This window comes from Pteropus medius, unplaced genomic scaffold, assembly GCF_902729225.1.
Source record: "Pteropus medius unplaced genomic scaffold, Ma_sr-lr_union100, whole genome shotgun sequence".
Classification (NCBI taxonomy): Eukaryota; Metazoa; Chordata; class Mammalia; order Chiroptera; family Pteropodidae; genus Pteropus; species Pteropus medius.
This window is the reverse complement of record NW_024340849.1, coordinates 13,613,184-13,640,416: the sequence shown is the minus strand read 5'-3', so window position 1 is coordinate 13,640,416 and position 27,233 is coordinate 13,613,184. Positions and strand designations below refer to the sequence as shown.

The window sequence follows — 27,233 nt, the reverse complement described above, 5'->3', positions numbered from 1 at the left end:
TATTTCTTGCCCTTCTGTCTTCACTTGCCCAAGGCAACATAAAAGTAAAATACCTAAGATATAAAGACATCACAATAGACCAGTTAACGTGCTTACATACAAAGGAACTAAACATTATCTAATGACACCAGGGTTCCAGAAAGTGACTATTTTAACACAAAAACTTCTGTATAATTTTTTTCATAAACATGTATAAATACATTGGTCTCCCAAAGGCAAAATGGTATCTCGACCATATTCCTAGACAAAAATGCCCTCAAATATATTAACTGAATCAAAATTGTCTTATGTACTCATTTCACTGAATTTTTGAGAAATTAAAATATTAAATTTCAATTTTAAAATTAAAAAGTTAGACTTACCAATACTTTATAGATTAGTTTTAAGAAACAGATGTTTTGTTTTACCAGCGTTTTGTGAAAGACCTTTTAAACATATACATTTGGCCAATTCATTTTCAACCTTAAAACAAATTCTCTAAATATTTATACTGCATCTTTTGGTAGTTAAAATACTTGATTAAAAGATATTCACATTACTTCATGAATTCTTAGTTCTGTACTTTCCCCTGTCAGATTTCAACATACCAATGGCTGACTCAAACTTTTAGTTTATCCAGAAGGAATTAATATCTGTAGTCCCATAACTAACAATTTGAGGTGAGAATAGTTATATCTCATTAAACTTGTTTTATTTCTGGTAGTTTATAATTTGAGTAACTTCTATAGCCCAGGTACCTAAATGTTGTTTAATAAACATATGTGTTAGTACTCATCTGAACATGATTACTTGTTCTAAGTTCATTTATCCAAATCACTTGCTCTGTGTGTGTGTGTGTCTACATGAGGGCACATGTACTCTTTAATACCCGAAAACAGTTTTGCTCCTCTAAGGAGAGAAACTGGCTTTCGCTCAATATGCTACCAGACTCTTAAGCCTCTTCTAAAATCAGAAGTTGACCAACTTTCAAATAAACAGAAAGAGAAAATACTTATTTAGAATGACAAAAATTAAGCTTGGCAAAAGTAGTGACTTTTATTTACAATTGCATGTATCAAGATTACAATAGAAACACTAGTGATATCATCTGAACAAAAGCAATGATTTATTGGTAACGGCAATGAATGGAATATTGACAGTCTCTGGCGAGAATCAAGCAATTATCCAGGAGCTGTAGATCTGATTGCAATATGGTCTTCCAGTGTCTTTCGAACTTTAGTGGCTTTCTCCTTTTTTGCCAACTACCTAGAAAAACAAAAATAACTTTATATGTACATCTTATTAATTTAGAAATATATCAGTTATTTTCAAAATACTACTAATTGGCAATCATCTTTAAAACCTGGTGTTAACTTTTATCCCTGCATTTTTTTTTTTTGGCATGCAGTATATTTTCATTGTTGAATCAAACTGTGACTCTCTCCTTGAGCTTCAAGGAATTAAAAAGGACACACATGCAGGCTATTTTTGGTTTCCCACACTGTTTTAAGAAAAAGTTATGCAAATTTTCAAAACAAGGTTGATAATTTAGGGAAGTTAATAAAAAGCTGATGCTATATGAGTGACATGTATTTGGCATACTATTTTTTAGGCAATTAGAAATCAAATGTTGATCACAAATAATCTAGAATTAAAAGACTATGCTAAACTTATATCTTTATGTCCAAGATGAAAGGTTTCTAAACTTCTCTCTCAATATGTAGACATGCAATGAAAACAGATTAAAAATGACTAATTTTGTTGTTTCTTTTTTTAAAAAATCCTGGTTGCTACAAATATACTACAAAAAATGTAAAAAAAAATTTTGTTTCTGATAATGATTAAAAAATTCTCTATTACAGGATTTTTTAAATACCCTAGTTGCTGTAAATGTGGCAGCATAACAATGTAAAAAAATAAACTTGGTTTCTACCAAAAGTTCTAGAAAACAAATTCTCTAAGTTCAAAACTATGTTCTAATTGAATAATTTACTTTGAACCTAAAGTTTATCATTAAATAATGTATTCTCAAAGCAGAGATGCCTCTACAAAAATCTATGTGCAAGCTATTAAATATATATTTGTATACAAAAATACTGCTGTGTACATTTGTAAATGTAAATTTCATCATTTTAAATTGATTCTGTTCCAAATGGTAGAATGTGAATCAAGCAGAACTCATAAAGGTCTTCAGTACATTTCTGGTCTAAAATAAAACATAGCTGGGACAATGTCTTTCATAAGAGAAGATTATAAAAACTCTTCACACTGAATTCCCAATCACATGATGCCACAAGTGCTGTTTTCTCCACTTCCGGTAAAACCGCTTTTATTACTTTAAAAGAACTCTCTGATCTAAAGAATCATGTGTTAGACAGTCCAAAAAGCCAGAAAGATGCTGAACAGATAGTCTCAGAAAAGACTATGTGGATGAGAGTAAGAAATTTAGGTTTTAAGAACCAAGAGGAGCCTTCTTAAAAGTTGGAACTATGTGTATCACAAATGAATTTAAGCAGATAAACACTGAAAGCATTACTGATCATCGTATCACTTGGGAACAAGCAAAACACAGAGCTATTAGACTAAGCAAGAGAAAAACAATTGATATTAAAAACTAAAATTTTAGCAGATGTGATACAGTGGAAGACACAAATCTGCATACTGTTTCACAGGTTGATAGCTCTCAACTTGCCAATGTGTATTCTCTGTAAAAAAGAAGAAATTTAGCACTCCAATATGGATTTTCCACCCCAAACGTAAAGCTCTTTTATTCATTTTGAAGTCTTTATATTAATACCTCAGACAAACAAAAGTCTAGGTACATCAAAATTAGGTGTCAAAAATACTTATTCAGTAAAGAGTCCATTGATCTTCTATATTAATATTTTAAACCAGCTTAACATTCAGTCTGTAAGTCCTTCAACTGGATTATGCTTGCTTGGGGAGGCAGAGGACATACCCACAATTGATCAGCAACTACAACTTAATCAATATATTACACTAGTATTAGCATAAAAGAACTTGATGAAACTGTTCATATTTGATTTCCAAAATGACTCTATAGTTCCTGAAAAATAAAATTCAAACTTCGGATTGGATTAAAACATTATCCAAAAACTAATGAAACCATTTACAACAATGTAAATTTTATTGCAATATTATTTCTCAAAATGTAGTACAAAATTAAATATGAGACAGGAGAAAGTAAAAAATAAAGCTGAGGAGCAATACGGTACGGTAATGAAATTAAAGCACCTAGCTGCAAGCCCGAAACAAAAACCAAAACAAAATAAAAAGCCAGTGGAGAAACACAACTAGAATGATCTCAAGAAAGAGATGGTTGAGGAAACCTAGTAATAACAAGGCTGATCCGGATGACAGAAGCTGTAGAGATCTTGCACCAACAACGATGAGAACATGGGAAGGGTGAGAGAGCAGACAGGTGCAAGATGAGCAGAGAAGCAAGGAGGGGAGTAGAGTGAGATAAGGTCAATCTTTATATTACTTCATTTTAAAAAATCTTCTGGTTTTAGTTCATTTGAGTTGGATTAAAAAAGCTGAAAAATAAACAGACAGAAATGTTACAAAAATAGCTGATACGGTGAATGGCCAGTTTAGAAAAGTCTATTTTTATTACAGTGATAGAAAATCTGCTCTGCTTTTCTCATGCACCTCATTCCCTAATAAGCAGAAGCCCCTTCAATTATGCTCATTTTTATATACTTTATTTTATTACTTTTATATTAAAATAAAGCAATCCATGTAAAGAGCATATTTTAGTAAAGAAAACATCAACGTCCAATTAGGATGGCAAGCTTTCCATGCTGCAACACAAAGAATCCATTTACAACAGGAAATACACTAAGTGTATTTTATAATATGTGCACAATGCCTATAAGAGCGAAAAACAGACAAGCAAAAGGTGTGTACTAGTCTATCAAATCTTAAAGGTATAACCTTATAAAGTTTTAACAGCATGCAAGGTGGTCTAAGATTGCTAGCCACATCCAAGATTCATTAGTGCTACCTTAGCTTCTGTCATCTCAGTGACATAAGAAGAAGGTTAATGACATTCTGAAAACTAAAATTATCTAGGAACAACAACTCTCACATCATAAAAATGTAAACTGAAAATGCTCAATAATTCTATTTTATCATTCATTAAACCATTTTATATAGCTCACTTTACAACACAAAGAGGTATCAAGACTCTTCCTCTGTGTTGATAAAATACATGCCGAATCTATTTTGAAATTTTAAATTCTAATTACTGTGTGTAATCCCTTAAAAATTCAAGCTGACTAAATAAAGAAAAAGAAGTGCCAGCCATACTTGACTTGTCCTACGTTTTCATGCCCAAGTTGCTATTTTCCATTCCACTTGGACTGCCCACTGCTATATTTTCCTCTGTCCATCTCTACTCCTAAAGTTTAGTTCAAGGCCCTCTTCCTCCATAAAATATCCTCATTCTTTCCCAGTCATTGTTGGGAAGAAGTCAGTATCACTGGGCCGGAAAAGTATGACAACAGTCTGTGGAGGAAGACAGCCTTGAATTAAGCTTTAATTCTGATTAACTTCCCAAATGTTTGTGTATTAACCCTCAAGAACACAAACTTGCTCTAGATAGGGATCAAGACTGTATCTAGCACAGTACTACAGGGACAACGAACACCACACCACGTATCTGTTATTTCCCTCACTAGAAACCAAACTCATAATTTTAAAAAGGTGATTCTATAAAAGGACCAAATTGGCCAATTTCAGTTATACATAAACTAATTTTATTGCACTTTTTCTACACTGAGGTTCTTAATTTACAAAAATAATTGCAATTAGCTTACTTTTGAGGAATCGCCCTAAGGACAATAAATGACACAAACAGAACAAATCTCATTCAGAAATTATGAAAATAAAATGTAATACTGACATACAATAAGAAAACCATTTAACCCATGAAAACATATCAGAGAGCATAAGCAAGGGAAAAAGAAGTCCAGAGCACTGTGAAGGGCGTCCACTACAGTATTAAACTATTCTCCCAGGGACCACGCTGGGGGTCCCTCACACCCTTTTAGGGAGTTTTCAAGCTCAAAACTATTTTCAAAATAATACTAAACTATTATTTGCCTTTTTAACTTTCATTGTCTCACAGTGTACAATGGAGTTTTTAAGAGGCTACACAACCTGCGATAGCAAAAAAATGACTGAATGCAGGAGATACGAAAACGAGAGGATTCTATTAAGCTAGACAGTAAAGAAATTTGTAAAGTATAAAGCAATACTCCTCTAAGTTGCTTTTGTTTTGGAAAATACATACATAATTTCAAAATATTATTTGTGTTAACGTATGAGTTTATTATTTCTAAATAAATATAGTTTTTAAATTTCTCAGTTGCAATTTTTGAAACAGTAACTATTAGGTAAGTATAGCTCATGGAAACAAAAGCTCTTTTTAGTCCTCAACAATATTTAATAGTGTAAAGTGATCCTGAAACCAAAAAGTTTGAGAACTATTGCTCTACAGTAATTTTAATAGGGTAAAAAAGCATTTAGTTAAATGGACACATATCCAAATCATAAAATAAAGACAAATACAAGCAAGAACAGTCTTAACACCTATGCTATCCTAAAGGCAGTCCAAAAAAGGTAGTTTGGTAGTAAAAAAAGAAGAGTAGTCTAGAAGAGGTGAGATTGGGGGTGTTAAAATTAAAGAGGTGAAGACAGATTCTTAGATGGACAATTATTAACTGAATGGCAGGCTGACAGGAAGACAGACAAGATCAAGTAGTGGTTAGAGAAAATGGAAATCAAATCCATAAGCTAAGGTGATAAGCAGGAAACTAGAGCTGAATTATTGGTATAAGAAAAACAGGACTTAAAGAGTAACGGATCTTATGAAAGTATTAAGCTAAAACGAACTATGCAAGGCACAGTTAAAGCTAAATCCAATGGCATGTAATCCAAACAGGCAAAGTAACAAAGCAGTCAGCCAAAATGTCTTTGTTGCTCACACATTTTCCCAGTACAGCATATTTCATATCATAAAAATGCAGATATTTAATCTTTGCTTCTCCTAACCTGTCATTATACATATGTCAAACATTTAACATGACAGATCTAAGTACATGATTGTCATCCCTACAGTTCCCAAAAGTTAATTATATTGTGAGTCAGGAAAATGACAGTTGAAAAATGGCCAGTTAAAATATGTCAAGGTTATCAATTTTGTAAAAAAATAATGTAAGTTCATCCAGTTATGCAATTTTATAAATTTTTCTGTAATTTAATTAAAATTAGATCTGTGGATGCCATCAAAAAGATAAGTTTCAAGATGTTCTACAGCTCCCATTCCCCAAACAGGGGTGTCAAACTGCTAAGCTGGGTGCCTCTTCCTCTCTATAATCATCTCAAGTTCCAGACTGCCTGCCAGAGGCAGACATCAGAAACATGGTGATGTCTCCTGTGCTGCAGCACATTTAATCTGTGTACGGCACCTGAGCTCTGTACTGATGATAAAGCTCTTGGTGGCAATTCTATGATCTATGGTTGTATATTTTAAGAGTCACCATAAGAAACCATTCAATTAGAAGTAATTCCTATGAACATACAAAATGTTCTCATTCCTAAAGATCCCAAGTACCTTAGAAATTCTTTGCAACCTCAAGATTATGTCAAAATATTTATAAATAAATATTTTATATATATATTTGCTGAAATGTGTTCTTTTAGCACATAGTTTGAAAGTTATCCTCTCAGTGTAAAATTATTTAAGTCATTTAAAATATTTTCATCAGAAACAATGAAAATCTAAATCTTAATATTGATAAAGTTCTTAAAAACTAATAATAATGATTTAACTTTGTTATTTTTCTCCTACTTTCTGAAACCAATCATTTTTACTCTCTTAACTGGATGCCATTCATTAAGACACTATATCAGTAGGATATATCAGTAGGACTTATTTTTATTAGAAATTTAAGTTGGATATCTAAAAATATGATTAAAAGAACTTACTGTTCTTTCTAGTTTAACCTTATAAAAAAAACTCCATGACATATGACTTTGATTTTTAAGAAATTATTTCTTTAAAATTATATTACTTCCCCTAAAAATCATTTAAACAAACTTACTCGTTTGAAGTCATTCATATTTGTTGCCTGGACTGGAGTACCAATAAAAGTAAAATATGAAATTCTTGTTGTTTCTTCTTCACCTTGATTGGACTGAACAAATATCTACCAAAAAATAATAATTTTTATGGTAATGATTATAATACTTTTTTCATAAAAATGCTTTAAGTCTAATCGATTTCCTTAGATTACTAATAAAAATACCTTCTATTCATCGTAAGGATTAATTATATTATATTCAGACTAGTACTTCTACAGGACTATTACCTCCACTGTTTGCCCTGCTATTCTCACTTCTCCAGGGATGTCATGGCAAGACACCCACATATACAAATGCCTGATGACTTAGTGTGATGGTGTGGAGGGGCCATAATTAAATTCTTTACACAGAACGATTAAAGAGTATGCAATTCATGATTCAATGGACTGCTGAAATTTTATAAAAAATTACAGTGCTTCACTGAGGAAAATTTTTAGTTATATTCTTTCTGCTCGTCATTCATTCTATTTCCTAGAATACTAGAAAAAAAATAGTATTGGAAATCAGCTCCTAAAATCATACTATGCCCTGCATATTTTTTCAAACTCAATTGACTGTTTATACTCTCTATTTAAGAACTCCCCTCAGCATGTTAGAGACAGAAGCTTTACTCTTAGATCCTTTTTCAGAATACTGGATTTTTTTTTAATTTGCTCCATATTTTAAACACAATACTCTAGATGCTATCTACTTAGGAACATTGCCTCTCTTGATTTGAGTAACACACTTCTTTCATTCTAAGATGGCATTCATCAGATAGTTTTTGTTGTTTGTACAGGCAACCACAGATTCATCTCAAACTGAGCTGATCAATTAAAAACTCCAAGTCTCTAATTAGTGGACTATTAAACCAGTGCTCCACTTAGTTGTACTCTTCTTTTAATCTAAGCACAACAGTTTACATTTACTGCTTTTAAAATTCATATACTTACTTTGATTAGACTTTCTGATCAAAACTGTCATTTCAATTTCAATTTCATCACCAAAAAAGTGATACACGTGCTTTCTGTCTCTTAACCAAAATTCTGATTGAGACAGGACACAGTACATAAGACTTGAACCTATCACAAAATAACTACTTTCATGATTTTTGATAATAGAGAAGATTATATCAGGATATCTGGATTGAAAGAGCTTTTCCAATAAACAAATTGCCTTTCTCCCATCACTAAATAAGGTGTTATTATGAACACACGCTATAGCATTCTTCTAATTTACAAAAACCAGACTCATTCCATTAAAATAAAAAAATCACGTTAGTTTGGTATGACTTGTTCTCAGTGACTCTATGCTGGTTCTCACTTCTTCTTCCGGGTATTCTATTAGTCTGTTCTAACCCTCCCGTCCCCTCCTCCTCTGAAGGACGGGGCTGGGGGTGGAGAGCATGTGCTGGGTTGCAGTACCAAAATGCACAAAAGCAACTAATTAAGCAGCAGCTGATTTGTTTTTACTGAGACTGTGACCACTATATTATTAAAAACTATATTCTAGAAAAGCACATTGAATTTTACAAATCTATCACTCATCACCGGGTATGAATAATAAAACTCAAATCAGTTTAAGTAAAAATGTTCTCAAATACACATTTCACAACAGCTGCCAAACATACATAAAATAAGTAAACTGAAAAAACCACAAATTTTTAAAAATCAACCATCTTTCCCCTTTAGGACATGTAGATAAATTTAAAAGATTTAATTAGATCGTTATACATTTTTACTCATTTCGAACCAAGTAAACAAATATCTACTTTAAAGGATCATTTAGAATCACTAAGGAGAGCATGAATTGTCACCCATAAACCCATTAAATATATGTTCATGAAATACTACTTACAGTTACACTGTTAACATTCTGAAACTTAACGTAACGAAGTGGGACAATACCATCCTCTTTAATATCATCCTCTGTCAGTTCCAAAGCCTGAGTTGGTTCACTTCTTTCTGCTTCTTCAAAATCCATAGATCGGGGTAGATTGATAAAAATTTTTACGTATTTAGGACCCTGACCTATAAAATGGCAGAATAAAATAAAATGCTGAAAACCAAGTATGTAATATTTTCTTCCCTTTATCATTACATCCACACTATACAAATAGGCACAAATACACACATATGCACATATCTACATGTATCTTCAGAAATTCTAAGAAAGTCTGAGTATCTTCATAGTTGTTCTCCCCATCCCCATGCCTTGCACCAAGGGCATTTACTGGTATATTCTTGGCCTGCTAGCACTATTGACTAAGAATACTAGATTAAAACACATACATATATGTGCACACGTACACATATACACACACACAAATCTTGCTCTCAGAACAGACGTACTATGATAAATATGCTACTAGTGAGGAAGTATAGGGAAGGTAGCAATGGAGTCTGACAGTATATGCAGGTTAACAAGTTTCATAAAGAAATAAAATGAGTTGGGTCTTGCAATGCCAACAACTGGTACATTCTGTTATTTAAGAGGAAAGCATCATCAATAACACCATCTAGCCAAAAGGAAATTAATTATACAAATTGCCAAATTTCATCTTAGGAATTAAGATGTACTCAGTGCTAAGATGACATTTACAGAGTGTTTTAATCTCTTTAACTTCAGAGTACAATCTAAGACTTATGTTTTGTTGCTGATTAAAGAATCTAAAATATTCACATTGCTAAAATTGCTTAATTTCTACAGCATTCGCTTTTATAAATACTTGTATTTTCAGAACAGACTTTCATCAATGAAAATTCATTAATACCATTTTTAATTACCATTATATTATAGCTTACTGAAATGTGGACGATAGAATGCTAGCTAGGCTACTTTTGCTGTATTTTTTTTTTTGTAAAGGTAACATTATCTTAATATTTTCCAAAATGTTAGTGGAATGAGAATGTAAGCATCTCATCTACAAGCATCCATGTATATATAGCCATATGAACTGTTACTTGCATTACTGTTTAATAATAATACATAATTTATATATTTGATCTGTATTATTTTTCTCTTAAGAGCTATGGACTAGGTTCTTTGTAACCTATTTTTAAGGAACTAAAGCAATTTGAAATAAAAACTGATAGCAACCAGGGGAAAAAAACATGAAAATTTAGAATAAAAAATGAGAAGGGAATGCTGTCTAATAAATAGGATGCTGGCTGTTTCTCTCAATTAATTAAAAAGGTCTAGTCCCTATTCCTCTCATTCCGTCTGCCTGCTTCCCCCACAAGCGGAGGAAGAAGAGAAGGGAGATGCACGATGGGTTGGCTGAGGGAGGGCTGCAGCCCACCCCGAAACTCCAACCCTCAGCAACAAAACACCCTCAACAAAAACAGAAAAAAAAAGGTGGTAGTGCTGAATATGGAAAATTCTTTATATAATAAAAAGGAAAATACCAAGTCTGTACAATCATGTTTAAAGGATCATAATATGTATAAAAAACATAAAAACCATTATAGGGCACAAACGGGAAGATATAGAGCCTTAGTTTTATCATCTGTAATAGGAGTTTGAAATATCTATCTCCCAGTTTTGATCCTAAAAAATGGCTGCTTTGAATCTAGAGTTTTACAGTCATAGTTGGAAGAAAAGGTTCAGCCATTTTCAGATTAAGAGAGAACTTAAATTCTAAAATAAAAAACTAGAGATAAATCTCACATTATATGACCCATTCATGTCCTTGCTTTGTTCTAAAAACAATTTCGCTCTTTCCCAATACAAAGAATATTTTCTTCTATTTAATAAAAAGTTTTAGGTATATGCTAACAGGTCTACAGAGCAGAAAGTTAGTTTGAAGAAAAACTGTCCATTACTCACCATTATCTGGTCCTTGAAATTTCATTGAATAAAGCTTAACGGGTTGATTGAATGCCACAGTAATTAGTAGCTGTGAAAAAAAATAATGGCTTCATATTAAAAGGGCTCTTGAAAACCTTGAATACACAGAACAGTTAAAATTAATTGAAAGGCAGAAAAAATTTAATTAATCTAACAAAACCATTGTAATGTGTAAAATCAGTAAGTTGAAAATGACTTGAGTAGACTAACATTTGATATATATAATCATCGAGTATTCATAAGGGAATGACAACAAATTTAATGGAATAAATTAACTAAAATTATGCATAAGAACCTAAGTTCTTGTGACCTATAAATTGGCATGCAATTTGCTTTCCAAAAATTCAAACAAAATTCCCAAATTAAAATAAAATTTTAAAAATATATATTTTAGCATATAGGACAGTTTATTTGTCAAGTGTCTACCCATGTCACTTGATAATCTGGAGGCAATGCACGATGCCTTCAAATGGACTCTATTTGATCCAAAACCTTGAAGAGGATTCTTACAACTCTACAGTCACCTCCATATCTCCACATTTCACTTACTTTACTGAATTTGAAAGGCCACATAAAGAAACCAGGATACAAAACATTGTTGCAATGCCTATCTCTCAGAAACTGATTCATTCACTTAATCTTTCCAGCAGAAATTTTGCTTCTATCCTGGGAGCAGAATTTCCCCGGCAAGAGATTTTGGGGAAGCTGTAGCAGTCCTGCTGATATGCATCATCGAAATTATATTCAGAGCAACATTTACAAGAAACACAAAGTGAACAATACTCAAACCTATACAGTAAGGTACATCTGTTTGGAGCAAAGAAAAACGGGGTTTCAATTTCTGGTCTCATGATCATTGTGGTCTGTTTGCCTAAGAAAATACCTTGACTATTTCCTTTGGTTATATAAGCACTTTTTATACTTGGTCTGTAACAGTATATATAAGCATGACATATTTAGGGACCTGAATCACAGGTGAACCAGAGATGAGAGTGAAAAGCTAGAAACAGATCAAATAAGAATCTGACATCCTCTTTCTGAAGCCAGTGAGAATCATTTAACTATTCTATGAAAGAAGCATGATCAGATTTATATTTCAGAAAAATAACTTTTGTGAACATGTAGAAGATAAACTAGAATGGGGACAAAGCAGAGTCAGTGGGATAGAAAGGAAATTAAGGAAAACAACAGTCAAGATGAAATAGGGCTTGAATGAGGCAGTACTACAATATTTACTCTGTGACAACAATGCGAGGGAGTCCAATACTAGTTTACATCTGGGAGTGAAGACTAGACACATGGGAAGCACTCATCTAATTAGTAGTCTCTATTTCTCAGGGACAAACTCATTTGGGTGGGTAAAATGTATGAAAGGCAGATCAAGAATGAACAAAAGGACTTAAGAGTGGAAAAGGTTCAGCTCAGTAGTGGGGCCACTCCAAGAGTTCCGTGATTCTCCCCAGTCCACCTGCAGGCCACACAGAACAGAGGAAAGGAGTGGGGTCAGTCTGCATGGTCAAAGGACAGGGGTCAAAGAAAATGAAAGTTACAAAATGGAAAAGAACTGGTCATCTGGGAAGGAGAGACATAAAACCATGAGATGGAAACATGATAAAGAAACAATAGCAGGTATAAATATTGATAATCTCTACAAGCCTTAAGCATTCAATTACCTGCTCATCACAATCAGATTCCAAGAAGGTCATGTCTTTTCGCAAACAGTTGTCAAATCCATGCTCATCACTTTCATTAAGACATTCACAGCCAGCTTTATTAATAAAAGGCATTAAATCCATCTGAAAAAAATAACATCAAGACTGTAAGCAAAGCATTTGGATTTGGTATAAAAATCTTAAATATGTGATTCTCTCTAGATTAAGCAATTTTAAAGAAAATGTCTATCTCTTATAAAATAGCCACTAAAACTTTAATAATGATCCTTTCATGGGAATTTGTGACTGAGATCTACCACTAATTATTAAAGCCAAATCTAGGCTTAGCCCACTTGAAAAGTACCAGAAAGCAAGTCTTTAATACTAAGATTATAAAATAGGGACTTATATATTTTTAATAATGGTATTTGACAGCACAAAACATGCAAACTAAAATTTCTGTAAGATCCAAAAGAAGTCTACCACCCTCTTCTAGTGGCCATGGACTCTTTAAATCTGTGTCCATGAAGAACTTAAAGATGAACAGCAAATAAGAATTTAACATTTTACTATGGAAATTTCAAACATATATAGAATACAGTGAACTCTATATACCCACCTCTCAGCTACAATATTCATCATTCATGGCTACCCTTATTTCTTCTTTACACCTCAACCGGTCCCTAACCATTTCCTTGATTATTTTTGAGTAAATCTTAGACATTTGTTCATTTCATTCATAAACATTTCAGTGCATATTTTTAAGATAAAAATTCACTTTAAAAATCTGCACTATCAAAACTGAAACAAAATACTTCAACATCAAATATCAGTATTCAAATTTCCTCAATTATCTCATAAATGTCTTACAGTTAAAATTGTTAGAATAAGGATCCAAAAAAAGTACAAAGACTATATTTGGTTAATATGTCCCTTAAATCTCTTTTAATCTATAGTCACTTAGCCTACAGATTTCTTATATTCTGGATTTTGCTAACTACTTCTCTGTGGTATCCTTTAACGCCTTCCTGCATATGTGTTGGCCAATAGTTCCATACTCCCAACTCCACGCCAAAGAGCTGTGGTGGCAGTGGCCGTCTGGTCTTGTTTCTGCTTTGGTGGGAATGCCTCTGGTGCTTCCCCATTAAGATTTCAATGAATGCTTTATAATAAATGGATATTAAATTATGTTAAATGTCTTTTCTGCATATTAGAAAATCATGATTTTTCTCATCTGGATTCTTGGATTTTTGTTTACTAGTATATTTTTTAAGTGTTTACAGTAATATTCTTAGACATGGTCAGTAGCTTTCTTTTTGGGGCAAAATCTGTCATATTCTAGGATCAATGTCATACATACTTCAAAAAGGAAAGTAAAAGTTTTATCTTTTTCTATGGTCGTAAGTAGTTGCAGTAACACTAGGCTACCAGAACTTTAAGATCTGGTAGAATTCCCCTGTAAGGTCATCTTGGCCTTTATGAAAGAGCTCTTTTATGATTTTCTCTAATTCCTCTATGGTGATTGGTCTATTTAAGTGTTCTGCTTCTAGTAGAGATGATTTAGATAAACGGCATTTTTCCAGAAAAGAATCCATTTCATCTACTAAAAACATGGACAATTTTTAAAGTTTGCCAAGTATTACAGATTATCAGTTCTGCATGTTCACCTTTCTATCATAAAAAGCATTATATATTTTATCTAGAAATACTAAAGCATGTATATGTAGTTCTGAAAACTAAAGGAAACTCTTATATGTCAAACAATTATCAACACAGTAATAATCCATTAAATAGACTAATTATTCATGTAATAGCCTAAATGTTTTCGGAGCAAAAATGTTACTCTGTATTAATTAAATATTAAATATATTACTCAGGATAACATATTCGAAAATGGGGGGAGGGAAAAAAGGAGCACTATAGAGCAAAGTTGTACTGCTGGAGAATCATGCTGAATTTCATGAATATTTATTTGCCTTCAACGGGTAGTTTTGGCAAAATCTTTTAAATGCTTAAGTCTTTCATCCTACAGAGGTGTACCTTCAATACCGTATCTTGGATTAAGATCCCAAGCATAAAGATAACATTGTAGTCATACTTCTAATACCTTAATAATGAAAAAAAATTAAATAAGTGAATTATTTAAAATAGTTTTTAGATTTATTTATTGTGCATGGGGCAGACAAAACAAGTATCACATCCAAACAGCTACATTAAAGTGCTTCGTGTATCTGGAACAAATTGGTGTTATTTTGTAGATTTCACATATTCTCACAATATATAATGGGAAATAAATATCACTACCCATGTATGCAACAACTTGCCAATAACGAGGAAAAAATCATGAGAAAACAATCGGACAAATCCAGATTGTGGGAGCGTCTATAAGAAAGCCATTAGCCGCATGTGGCAATTTAAATTAATTAAAAGTAGATAAAATTTAAAATTCAGTTTGTCAGTTGCACTAGTTATGTAACAAATGCCGAATGGCCACTTTGCCTAGTAGCTACTATATTAGGCTGGTGCTGGTTAAATCTTTCAAAAAAAGCAATCATGAAAGAAAAAAAAAAAAGGCAGAGAGAAGTTTCTAAACTAAAGAACGCTAAAAGAGAATTGACAACATAAATGCAATGCATTACTTGATTTGATCCTAGACGGGGTAAAAATTGCTCTCAAGTATACTTTGGAGATAATTAAGAAAATGTGAAAGCAGGCTGTACAATGGAGATACTGTATGAATGTTAAATTCGTTAGGAGTGATAATGGTATCATGTCTATGTAGGAGGACGTTCTGTCTTAGGAGCTACATGCTGAAATAATTAGAAATGAACCCTCATGATGTCTATAACTTACTTTTAAATACTTTTGCAAAAGTTACAAGTAGACAGGTATCAAGGTAGAGCAAAAAATAGCAAAATATTTACAACTGATGAACACAGGTGAAGAATATATGTGTTTGTACTAGTGTTTGATTTTTTATAATGTTTTACCTTTTTTTTTGTAAAGAGAAAAAAATCCAACACAAGATATATGGGATGTTACAAAAATCTTTCATGTTTCAAGTTTTTGGTTAAAGAAAGATCTACTTACTACATCGGTTGGGGTCATTTAATGTCTGATTTGATTGTGATAATTGATGATAAATTTGTAGACAAAAACTCATAGTTCTGAGGTCAGAACACTAGAATATACTAACAAGCCTCAAGATTCAGAACAAACAGAAATTCAATTCCAGACTGCCTTGCATGTCAACTTCTGGAGAAGACCTGATTTAGATGGCATGAGGGGAGCTCTTTGAAGCTATACTATGTACTTTAGCTAATATGGGAGAAATTCCCCCAACTTCAATAAACATTTTCAAAAACTAAGTCATTATATGCAGAAAAATACTCTTACTTCTGAAAAAGGATCTATTATGATTCTTAATCTTTTGAGTATCGTACATACACCTTTTGCAACATCTCAAACCTCCCTAAAACAGATAAATGTATTTATCTTACTCTGGCTCCAGTCACATCAGGAGTTTCAAAGCAATAGCATATATAAAATCAATAACTGCATATAGCCTCTTGATATTAATGACTGAAAACTGTTATTCCAAGAAATCCAAAATCTTATTTCAAAACTGTCAATATATTTTTGTAATGCTTATATTTAAATCTACTTAAGACACAGGTATTCATTCAGTGGCTCTTACTCCTATTAAGTTTCTATTTGTCTTGTGAGAGCAATAACATTTCCTGGGACACAGTTTTAAATATTTGATGATCCTGTTAAGACCTAAATAGTTCAAAACTTTTAATTTCTTAACACTTGATGGAAAAAAATGAAAATGTTTTAATAGCTTTTCACATTGTATTTATAATATTTGCAATATTTTTTATTTCTTAAAACTTTATTTTTCCTGCTTATTTCCCAACCTGAGGCCAAAATATTGATGTGTAAAGAAGTATCCCTGTGGCTAAGCAGCAGGCCTGTCATGCGCATGAGATGTTTTCATGAAAACAACCTTAGTAATAAAGGGGGGAAAATACAAAGATGTGAACACAACACTTTACAAGCCAAATGATTTCCAACATTTTCTAAAAGGTGTCATAGGTCCTGACTTACACAACATGTTCATACTTTCTAACTAGATGTTTAATTTCAAATTATTATATAAGTTCTATTTAAAATAAATATTAACTGTACTTTCCTAACTAAAAATAATGCCAGGATATGTCAAAGACACTTTTTGAAGACACAAACCCTCCCACCCCCACACACAAAGAGACTCTTCCATATTACCTGACTATACATTCTCCTTACTCAGCATGAACTTAAGAGACTTATGGAAAGGACTTGTAGCCTCATGACCAAGATCCATTGTAATGTATTTGATACACATGCTTTCATATATTAACTTTAATTTTAATTTTTTAAATCATTTTTCAATTTGCCAATACAAAAACTTTATAACAATAAAAATTAAGACATATCTATTTTGTTATGCAGGATTTACCAATTTGCATAAACAAATTAGCTACCATGAAATGCTACTTCCGAATTTTATTTTTTTCCCAAATAACTCTCAAATATAAAACTACTGCGTTATAACTACTCCTATTAGTTTTAAAAAACTTTTAAGTTCTTAAGTCTTATGTTATCATTTAGAATAACTTACTCTTAAAACTCAAGAAAACACATCCAACACTGAAGTTACTTTTGGTTCTAACAGAATAACTAGCACATTTCTTTACTTTTAGGGGCAACAATATATTTTAAAAAGTCTTAAAATGGCTATTAAAGTAGTTCAGAAAGCAGATTTTTAAGAAAGCAACAAAAAATATTAGCAGGAGAAATTCAGGAAAATAGTTTAGGATAGGGGTTTAAGGTTATAATACACACACACACACACAAGTCAACCAGTGAATTTACTTTTAAAGTTATTTGAAAGTACTCTGAACTAGTAAAAGATAAAACATGTTGGGGGGCTTGTAGAATGGGGTGAAGGATTAAAGAAGTATAAATTAGTAGCTGATAGCTGGGCACGGGGAGCACGGCACAGGGAATGCAGTTAGCATTAATAGGATGGCTAAGTGGAGGGGCAGGGGAGGGAGGGAGCAACTGGGGGAATCGTTTTATGAGCAATCTAGATGTCTAAACAATAATGTACTGTATACTTGAAACTAATTTAAATAAATTTATTTTAAAAAAAGATAAAACATAAAAACACAGTTAATTTCACTTTAACCAAATAATGGCAAATGCAAGAAATATCATGATTTCACTTTTAAGTCTACATACATAGCCTTTTGGAATATCTGTGTCCTCATTGCTTCCAGGGTCATTCTCTAAGTGCTGCTTGATTTTTTCTTCTAATCCCACAGCATCTGCTCCTTGATATTGATCAATTCTCACTTTGTTTCGAAAAAACAAAAATGTAGGTGTTGCTGATATATTGTTGGTGGCAGCTGTTCCCTAGAATTGGCAAGTTAGACAGCATTATGAATTAAAACTAATCTTAAACCACTCTGAATATTCATTCTACATCTCAATGTAAGTTAAATATCACAAGTATAGACTAAAACATATAATTTATCCCTAATTATCATTTAAGAAAAAGCAGGCCTATTCCCTAAACTACATTACCCACTGGTGCATAACCATATTATATGAGCTTTACATACACAATGAAGAATAGCCCTGTATTTTTATGTTTTAGTGTTAAGTACTTCATCCAGTAGAACAGTTAGCCTCCAATACAGAAACTGCTCTCCAACACAGCTCTCTCAAAAGTACATTCTGTTTCCTAAATGGGTACTAAAATGTGAACACAAACCAGTGGTACTGGGAAAAAGTGCACATTTGAAAAACAGCTACCCATGTGTCCATGAAAAGGAAGTACTGTCCTTTAAATTGCAATCTTCACCCAATTCAGCTCTTACAGAAATGACTTCTGATCTCCCCTCAAACACACTGCAACAGCTACCTTTTTAAATTCTGTTCCAACTCCACAATATTATAAGACTAACCATTGAATGAAAAATTAGCTAATAACCACTGATTCGTGGTTTAAACTTTTCATGAGAAATATAAAGGAAATAGTAAAATAAACGTGTCACCTTACATATTCAAATACTATGAAGAGGTACGAGGATACTGTTTAAAGGAAAAAAAGCATATTTACATAAAGATGTCTTTTCTAAGTCTCATATAAAAAAAAAAGATAGAACTTTTAGAATAGTGCTCTACCAAAGAAATTTGTGTGCAAGACACAAATGTGAGCTATCTATGTAATTTTAAATTTTCTAGTATCCATGATAAAAAAGTAAAAAGAAACAAGTGAAATACATAGCTATAGCTACCATATAGGACTGAACGGTACAGAAGATAGCACTTCCACATCAGAGATAGTGAATACTTAAAATAAAGGCCAGCATTGCAATCCAGTAGCATGTGGCATAAATACTGAACAATAAACATATAACGTAGGGTTTATACTATACAAATCCCCGAATTACTAACTACAAACTATACAACATTTTAAATTTTTGCACACTCAGAAATGTAACAAAGACAAAGTTCTCACCAAAAAAAAAAAAAAAGTAGCTACAGCATTGTTTTTCAGTTTGAGCTAAAGACTATATTTTTCATGTTGGAAGGAGCCTTCCAAAACCTTTTTTCCAACAAAACTCTCCCAAGGTTCTACATATGAAAATGCAGAACTGTCACATAGCCATTCCAACTAAGTATCAGGGCAATCTACCTACAGAATTATGGCTCAATCAAAAGTAATCAACATTTTAAAGTTTCTGCTGAGAATGCAGCTTTGGAGCTAAGATTACAAAACAATCAATTAAAATCAAACTATAACCAAGAATTCTCTCCCATGGCTTGCTATCAGCCAATGTCTCTGTAGAAGAAGATATAATTCTAGATTCGCAAGGAAAAAATAAACAAAGAAATGTAAAACACAGAACAGCCAGGTGACCTATTTGTTTCACAACATATTAGTTTTATTCAGAAGGCTATTAATATAAACAAACCCAAAAGCAATTAATAATTGGGCTACCTTTCTTAACTAATGTAGCCGTAATGGCATTTGTAATAATCATATCTACATAACATTTTTCTATCTCCAAAGGAATAAGTACTATGCACATAAAGAGATAAATGAAGAATAATATTAATGTCGAAATTCAAACTGATTTATAAATTTCTTTTAAGAAAGGACTTCATTCCCTTACCTGACACTGATGTACATCTACTTCCAAGAAAACTGCCTGTGGATACTTATTACTCATAGTACTGAATGCTGGGGCAATCCTTAAACATGGTCCGCACCTGTGAGAGAGGTAAAAGATGCTTAACAAAATGACACTAAAGATTGTACTAATTTACACTCTAAAGAACTTGTCTATTAAAACATAAAATAAAATTAAGCAAACTCTGATCATCCTGCCTTTATACTTTCTAGTCTTCTCGCCTGGACTATTTAGATATACTTACATCAATACCACACTGTCTTAATGACTATAGATTTGTGTGAGATAAAATCTTGAAGTCTAATAGTGTTAAGCCTTTCAGCTTTGTTCAGTGAGAGAAATTAAAGATCTAAAAAAATGGAGGAATATACTATGCTTATGAATTGGAAAACTCAATATTGTCAAGATGTCAATTCTCAATTTGGCCTTCAGAGTCAATGTAAAATCCCAGCATATTTTCTTAGTGAAATGAACAAATATAAATTCTAAAGTTTAGAGGGAAACACCAAGGATAACTCCAGCCATTTTGAGGTTCAAAACTGAGAAAATTACATTATCAGATATTAAGAACTATCATAAAGCTTTATAAATTAAGAGTGTACAGTACTGGTATGAGGATAAACAAACTGGCCAATGTGAAAAAAATAAGAGTACAGAAACTGACTCATCCCATACACAGCAAGTATAGTGATTTATGAAAAAGCTGACACAGCAGTGCAGTAGGGAAAGGATGGTTTTTTCGATAAACAGCACTAAGTCAATGAGATAGCCACATGGGAAAAAAATTTTCATCTTGACCCCTACCTCACACCATACGCAAAAACCAATTCAGATGGATTATAGATCTAAATGTGAAAAGTAAAACATTAAAGGTTTTAGGAAAAAAGAGTATACTTTCAAAACCTTGGAGTTAAGCAAAGATTTCTTAAAACACAAAAAAACAATGAAAAAAAGGAAAAGAAATTACATATTGGAACATACTTGATAAACTAGAAAATATTACCATTAAGACCTTTGTTTGTCACAATATATATATCACTTTGAGGGTGAAAAGATAATTTAGAGACTGGCAAAAAAAATCTGTAAAACATATCAAACAAGGAACTTCACCTCTACTACGTAAAGAACTCCAACAAATCAATAAAAACAAGACTGACACACAAAAGAAAAATGGATAAACTCTTGAACTAGTAGTTGACAAATGAGGTTATCCAGACAGTCAATAAATATGAAAAGATGTCCTTCTTCATTAGTCATTAGAGAAACCAGAAAAATGCAAATTAAAACCATACTCACCAAAAAAGCTAAAACAAAAAAGAATGAAGTATGGTCAAGAATGTGTAGCAACTGAACTGTCAGTGACAGTGCAAACGAGTATAACCACTTTAAGGGAGAAGAAAAACTGGCAGTCTCTGCTAAAGCAAAATTTATTCCTACCTAAGATCACTTCTAGGGTATAAAAACAATAGAAATGTCTATATACATTTGCGTTAGGACATGTGAAAAAATATTGATAGCAGCAATATTTCTAATAGCCCCAAACTGAGAACTACTCAAATTTCTATCAACAACAGAATGAGTAAATTAATTGTAGTTATTCATACGGTGGAATACTACACGACAATAAAAATAATTGATGTAAAATTTCATGCAAAAACATAGATGACCCTTACAAATAATACTAAGGAAAAAAGTACACTATGTGATTCCATTTATGTGCAGATCAAATACAAGCAAAATGAATCAATGGTATAATAAATCAGGACAATAGTTCCCTTTGTGAGAGTTAGTGACAAGATGAGGTCATGAGAGAGAAGGCTTTCAAGAGGCTAGAGATTTCTATTTGTCTGGAAGCTAAATACATGGGTATGTGTTCAGTTTCTGAAAATTCACTAAGCTATATATTTGTAATTGTGTACTATGTATATCTAAATAAAAAGTCAAAAACTAAGACAAATCTTGGATCTGACAGACAGACATATAAGGAAAACTCTAAAGTACAAAATGTTCAAACTCACAAATGTTCAAACTCAAGGTGTGACTGTCTCTCCATTCTTAATATTTTAATAAGCGTTTTCATCCTGTGCCATCCGTAAGCCTTACTCACAACAAAAAGCTAAGAAAATAACTATTAAGTTTTTTAAATATTAAACTTGGTACTTCTGAAAATAAATTTTTAGATCTAACAATCCTCAAATAGGCCCTGTGACTATAAAGAAACAAGTATTTACAGTTAACTAAACCTGTGTTTAGTTCAGCAAAATACTTCTAGCTATTAATGTCTTAAACATTATGGATGAGAGTACAAATTAGTAAATCCTTTCTGAAGGGCCATTTAGTCATTATTTATCAATTTTAAATGAATATAACCCAAGATTCAACAATCTCACTTCTAAATATCAACCCTATCTTAACACTCAATTTCACAATAATATGAATAGGGAAGTTCAATGCAATGTTTGTAATAGTAAAAAGTTTAGAAACAATCTAAATGGCAATTAACAGAAAAGTAATTTAAAAGGTTATAACACGTCTACACTAGGGGATAAGAATAACTCGTACTGTTTAAAGAACACTAAGTCTCATGATAAAATGTTCTCTATGATCATAAAAGATACAAACACACATTAAAAAGTTAGGTGGGTCACACAATAAACAGTTCATTACTTCTATAAAGTGGGATTAGAAAAGGAAGATAGAAAGATTAGGGGAGACTTTTAAATATACATACTCCTGTATCCTTTGCTTTTTACTGATGAACAGGTATTTTTATTTTAAAATATTAAATAAGTTGTCAAATGAAGCACAGATATTTCGGCTACACAACAATATATTAATTCCTGAAAAATCTCTCTTCTGCAAAAACATGCACTCAAAATAGAGTTTATGGGGAAAAATAAGATTGAAGGAAACCATTTAAACCCATGCAATTTTGTAAAAATATCCCTAAGAAAAACAGTAACTTGTACTGAGGAAAGACTTGGGCAGCCAGTCATGTGGCTCAGACCTAGAGGCTACCTCAGGGGTTATTTAAAATCAACAAAACAGCCAAGTAGAAGTGCCCACTTATTGGTGCTGTGACAATCCAGATGTAGTGGAGTTTTAAGAAAATGGGGCTGCCATTAAGGTAGAGACAGGAGGAAGAGTAACACTGAGAATGAAGCCCCGTGTGGAATAAGAGCTAGGTGTTCATGTTTAACTTTCTTAAAATAAACCCGAAAGGGAGCCTGCCTGTGTGGCCAAGGGCTTTACATCTCCCTGCTAAAGGTTCTATTTCCACTCCTGCTCTTCACTACCCAGGAGAAATATGAACAAACCTATGAACCAACACATCGTCCACATTATACTGACATCATTGCTCTATTTACCAATCATGTATGAGCTATAACTGGTGTTAAACAGTTCTTGTAGCTAAACAGACTGTATAAAATAATGGCTACCTTGCATATAACTGTTTCTTTTCAAAATTTAACCTTACCCAGATGCTTTAACTTTAGTTAGCCATCACAGTTTGGAACTTTAAAGTCAAAATAAGTCATAGAACCCAGAAGCACAAATATATATAGCAGTATACTTTCATGTTACAATAATTCAAATGAATTGATTAGGTATTTTAAGTAAAATGTTTTACCTTGCTTATCATAAGCATTTAAGGGTAAACTTAAACTTCCATTATTGGCTGAGCTAATAAACATGTTACCTGATTGCTCTGTATAATATAAGAAGGGATGATTCTTCAAGGACCTTTCCCATCTCTAAAAATATTATGCCCCAAGTATGCCTGAATTTCAGAATTGTACTTTTTTCTCTTGCAAAGACCTTGATTCTCAGCGCCTACAGAATACAAAATCATAAGACCTTTGAATATGCTGTAAAAGAGATCACAGCCCATCTAGTTCAGACGTTTAATAAAGAATTCTATTTCTACCTCCTGAACCTCTTTTTGACAGAAAGCTTATTTAAGTCCAATGTGTAAAATGAATCTATAGGATTGAGTTATGCTTTTTTGAGTGAAAAAATACAACACATTATCCTCTAGCTGTCTGCAATAAAAAACCAAACTCGCAGAACTAAAACTTTAAAATTGACCTAACCTAACACAATTATTTAATAAGTGAGAACTAAAGATCAGAAAAGTTAAATGACTTTCCAAGATCAGACGTTCTAGTTAATGGCAGGCCCACAACCACAACAGTTAATTCCTAAATCCAATCCAAGATCAGCTTTCTCTGAAAGCACCACTTTAAGTTCTTCTTAACAAGTAAGATTTTTGTTTACAATCATAAATAAATTCTATTTCATGAACTTGCTGTACTTCCATATTTGCTATAGTAGTCAGTGCTCTCTAAACCTTGAGCAGTTAACAGGTATAAACACATTCAGCTAATAAATAAGAAAAATAAATGTGCTTTCTGAAGACATGTTTTAGAAGTTTACCTTATCTGCAGGGCATAACTTTAAAATAGATCATTTCTAGATGTATTATACTACTAATGGTATAATTATAATTGGTTTTATTAATAACAAAAGTTAGCATTCATTGAGAATTTGCGGTGTTATGCAACTTAAAAAACCCAACTCTTACTGCTATTCCCCAAACCCCTAAACAGTGGCCTACACAGTGCTTTTTTCTGTTATTTCTAAATTAACTGCCAAAATTAAAACTATTTATATGCTCTTGAGAGAAATCCAGTCAGATTACATACTGTATGACACCATTTTTATAAAGTTCAAATCCAAGTGGAACTAATCTGTACTGTTAGGTTTCGAGAGTGAAGAGGAGCCTGCAGAAGGTTGGGGGTGGGGAGATGATTCTGGAGTGCTGGTGTTGGTTAAACAGGTGTAACCACTTTGATAATTTATCAAACCGCACAGTTAAATATTTCTGCACATTTCTGTATGCATGCCACACCTCAATAAAAATGTTTAGTTAAAAAATTCTCCATATGATCTCTAAGACCTCATGATGCCCCTAGTGGTTGTACAGCTATCCACCTCACTCACTAATATTATCTGCCAGTCCCCATGGACTGCTGGGCCAGCTAATTCTGTAATATACTAAGCTATTTTTGGTCCACAGCAATTTTGCAGTATATAATGCAATATACATATAGTCCATTATTTTGACAACCTACTATTACTACTAGAACTCAACATACTAATACACACCTGACATTCCCTTTGGACGGTAATATACAACACCTAACCAACTACAAAGTAAGACCTGCTTTAAGGGGAAAAAAAAGTGTTATCACTGAGGGACGAAAGTATAGATGCGCCGTTTACGGCCATATCACCATGAACAAGCCCAAATCTATCTGATCTTGGAAGCTAAGCGTGTTGGGCCTGGTTAGTACTTGGATGGGAGACCACCTAGGAAGACCAGGTGCTGTAGGTGTAAAAAATTAAAAAAATAAGGGATTGTAAGATGACAAGGTCCTTGCAATCTGTGAGGTCAACCAAAGGTTGCCTCGCCTAAAAAAAAAAATCACACACACACACACACACATATGCTCAGACTAGAATTAGAAGTTAACTGAAAATGAAATTCATTGTTAAAATCATCTCTTCCATTTTCCAATTTTGACCTAGGTACTTAACAAATGTTACAAGTATTCCCTATCTTAAGAAATAGACATTACAAAAGTGCTAAATCTGGGAATTTTGATATGTCCCTATATACGAAATATTTTTAATTTAGTAAATGTCAAAATCTGTATATCAAATGGATATCCTATTCCACCATACAAAATTCAATGTACTACCCATTTTCAATTCTGTGTAAGAGACTGGTTCAAACTAAGTCCTAACTTGTTTTCACCTCTACCTGCATCCTCCCATTCCTTAAACCTATCTAATCCTAATGCCACCACTTATGTACTAAACATTTATTTAATCATGTTCAATAGATATGAATCACTTTTGCTCTGGGATCTAAAATACTGCCTTATATTTATACAGTTAGTTGGACAAACGGTGTTACAGAAACAATGATACCTGCAGTATATTTTTCCAAGTTACTATAAACGTGAATAATGCCAGGACGTCAAGGTAAATCAGGTGGAGATACCCAATCTAACTAGGCATTGACATGCACAAAGGGAGGTCAGTATACATGCTGGCTGAAACCTTGCTTCTGAATGCCTAGTCCCAACATGTCACTCACACAGGTACACTGCATACCCACCAGCCCTGCAACCGATAAATCACATTGAGATTTACCAAAGCCAGTTAACAACTTTTCGAGATACTCTTAAATCATCGGGTAAAAAATGGAGTCTATTTGGTCAAACCCAGGCATCTGGATATCTGTCTACCAGTACTATATACACCTACTATAATTTTTGTGATCACACGAAATCGCCTGTTACAAAGTTACTAACCAAACGAATAACAAAAACGTTGAGAGTTAAAAAGTATCCTGACCCAATATTAACATAATTTAAAATGCATTAACTGCGCTTTAGGATTAAGCATAGATTAGTTGGATAGCCTATTCTGAATCGTCCAAAGGATTTACAGAACTGCAGGTGAAGAGTAACAATGTTAGGTAAATTAAGACTTCAGGGTTTCTAAAATGCAAGTGACAGCTGGCTCCCCGGAAAGAAGGGGACTGACGCAAGCAGGTGCAGCTGTGGGAGACTCCCACAGACCAGAAAGAATAGAGGCAGGCCGCCCCCAAGAGCAGGGCTCGTCTAAGGATTCAAAACGGGCGGGCGGGTATATCCCGGGCAGGAGAACGCAGCCGTTCAGGCCTCCGTGCCCGCCAGAGACTCCCCTGTGCACAAATGGAGGAATAGACCCAAGAGCTGAGGCCTAACTGGGCAGCGGCCTGCGGTGCGGCCAGCGCCGGTCATTCCGGAGCCGGAGGAGACCACGAGGGAGTCGGGACCGGGAAAGAGTGAAAGGCAAGCACCGACTGGCAGAAGGGGCCCACATGGCTCTGGCCCGGCCTCACCCTCGCATGGTAAACTTGACCACGGCGAGTCTGGAGCCCGCGCCGCTCAGCTCCGGCTGGAAATCCGGGTCGCTCCCGACTGGCTTCACTCCCACCATTCTCAGAAAGCCCGGAAGGGCGGCCGCGACGCCACCGGCCTCTAAGCTGAAAGAGAAGACTGGGAGAAGAAGGGGGAAGGTTCTGGAAGGCCGAGGCCTGAACGGAGGCGGTAGCGATCGCGAAGGCTTCTCCCGGGGCGCTCAGTGCCGAGTCACGCCAGGGAGCGGAGAGGCCGAGGGGGCGGGGACGGGAGGGGGGAAGGGAGAGGCGAGGGAGGGGGCGCTGTGAAGCTCCCAGCAGCCACCGCGCGGCCGCGCCGCCTGCGCATGCGCACCTTTGCGTCATTTCCGCGCAGTCCGT

At 33.7% G+C, this 27,233-nt stretch overlaps 1 protein-coding gene and 1 pseudogene across 2 annotated transcripts; one reads left to right on the top strand and one right to left on the bottom strand.

Annotated features, from left to right (window-relative positions):
• Window positions 1-1,010: 1,010 nt before the first annotated feature.
• Window positions 1,011-27,233, bottom strand: TXNL1 (thioredoxin like 1). Of its 2 annotated transcripts, XM_039840992.1 has the most exons (9): window positions 26,835-27,233; window positions 23,577-23,710; window positions 19,859-19,955; window positions 17,916-18,089; window positions 12,651-12,773; window positions 10,957-11,026; window positions 8,986-9,158; window positions 7,110-7,214; window positions 1,011-1,245 (listed from the first exon to the last, which is right to left on the bottom strand). In XM_039840992.1, the coding sequence occupies exons 1-9, from the start codon at window positions 27,216-27,218 to the stop codon at window positions 1,216-1,218; spliced, it is 1,290 nt and encodes a 429-aa protein (XP_039696926.1). In that variant the 5' UTR covers window positions 27,219-27,233; the 3' UTR covers window positions 1,011-1,215. The 2 variants fall into 2 exon arrangements, with proteins under 2 accessions (XP_039696926.1, XP_039696927.1); XM_039840993.1 differs by lacking the exon at window positions 23,577-23,710 and having other exon boundaries at window positions 26,835-27,132.
• Window positions 25,157-25,274, top strand: LOC120590417 (uncharacterized; annotated as a pseudogene).

Bases quoted from the DNA above. Each gene is read 5' to 3' on its own strand.
- TXNL1 (XM_039840992.1), bottom strand. From the start codon at position 27,218: ATGACGCAAAGGTGCGCATGCGCAGGCGGCGCGGCCGCGCGGTGGCTG. The intron at 19,956-23,576 runs GTAACATGTTTA...CCTCTCTCACAG, and splicing joins ATATTATACAGAGCAATCAG to GTGCGGACCATGTTTAAGGA. The intron at 9,159-10,956 runs GTGAGTAATGGA...GCCATTTTATAG, and splicing joins ATTTCAAGGACCAGATAATG to GTCAGGGTCCTAAATACGTA.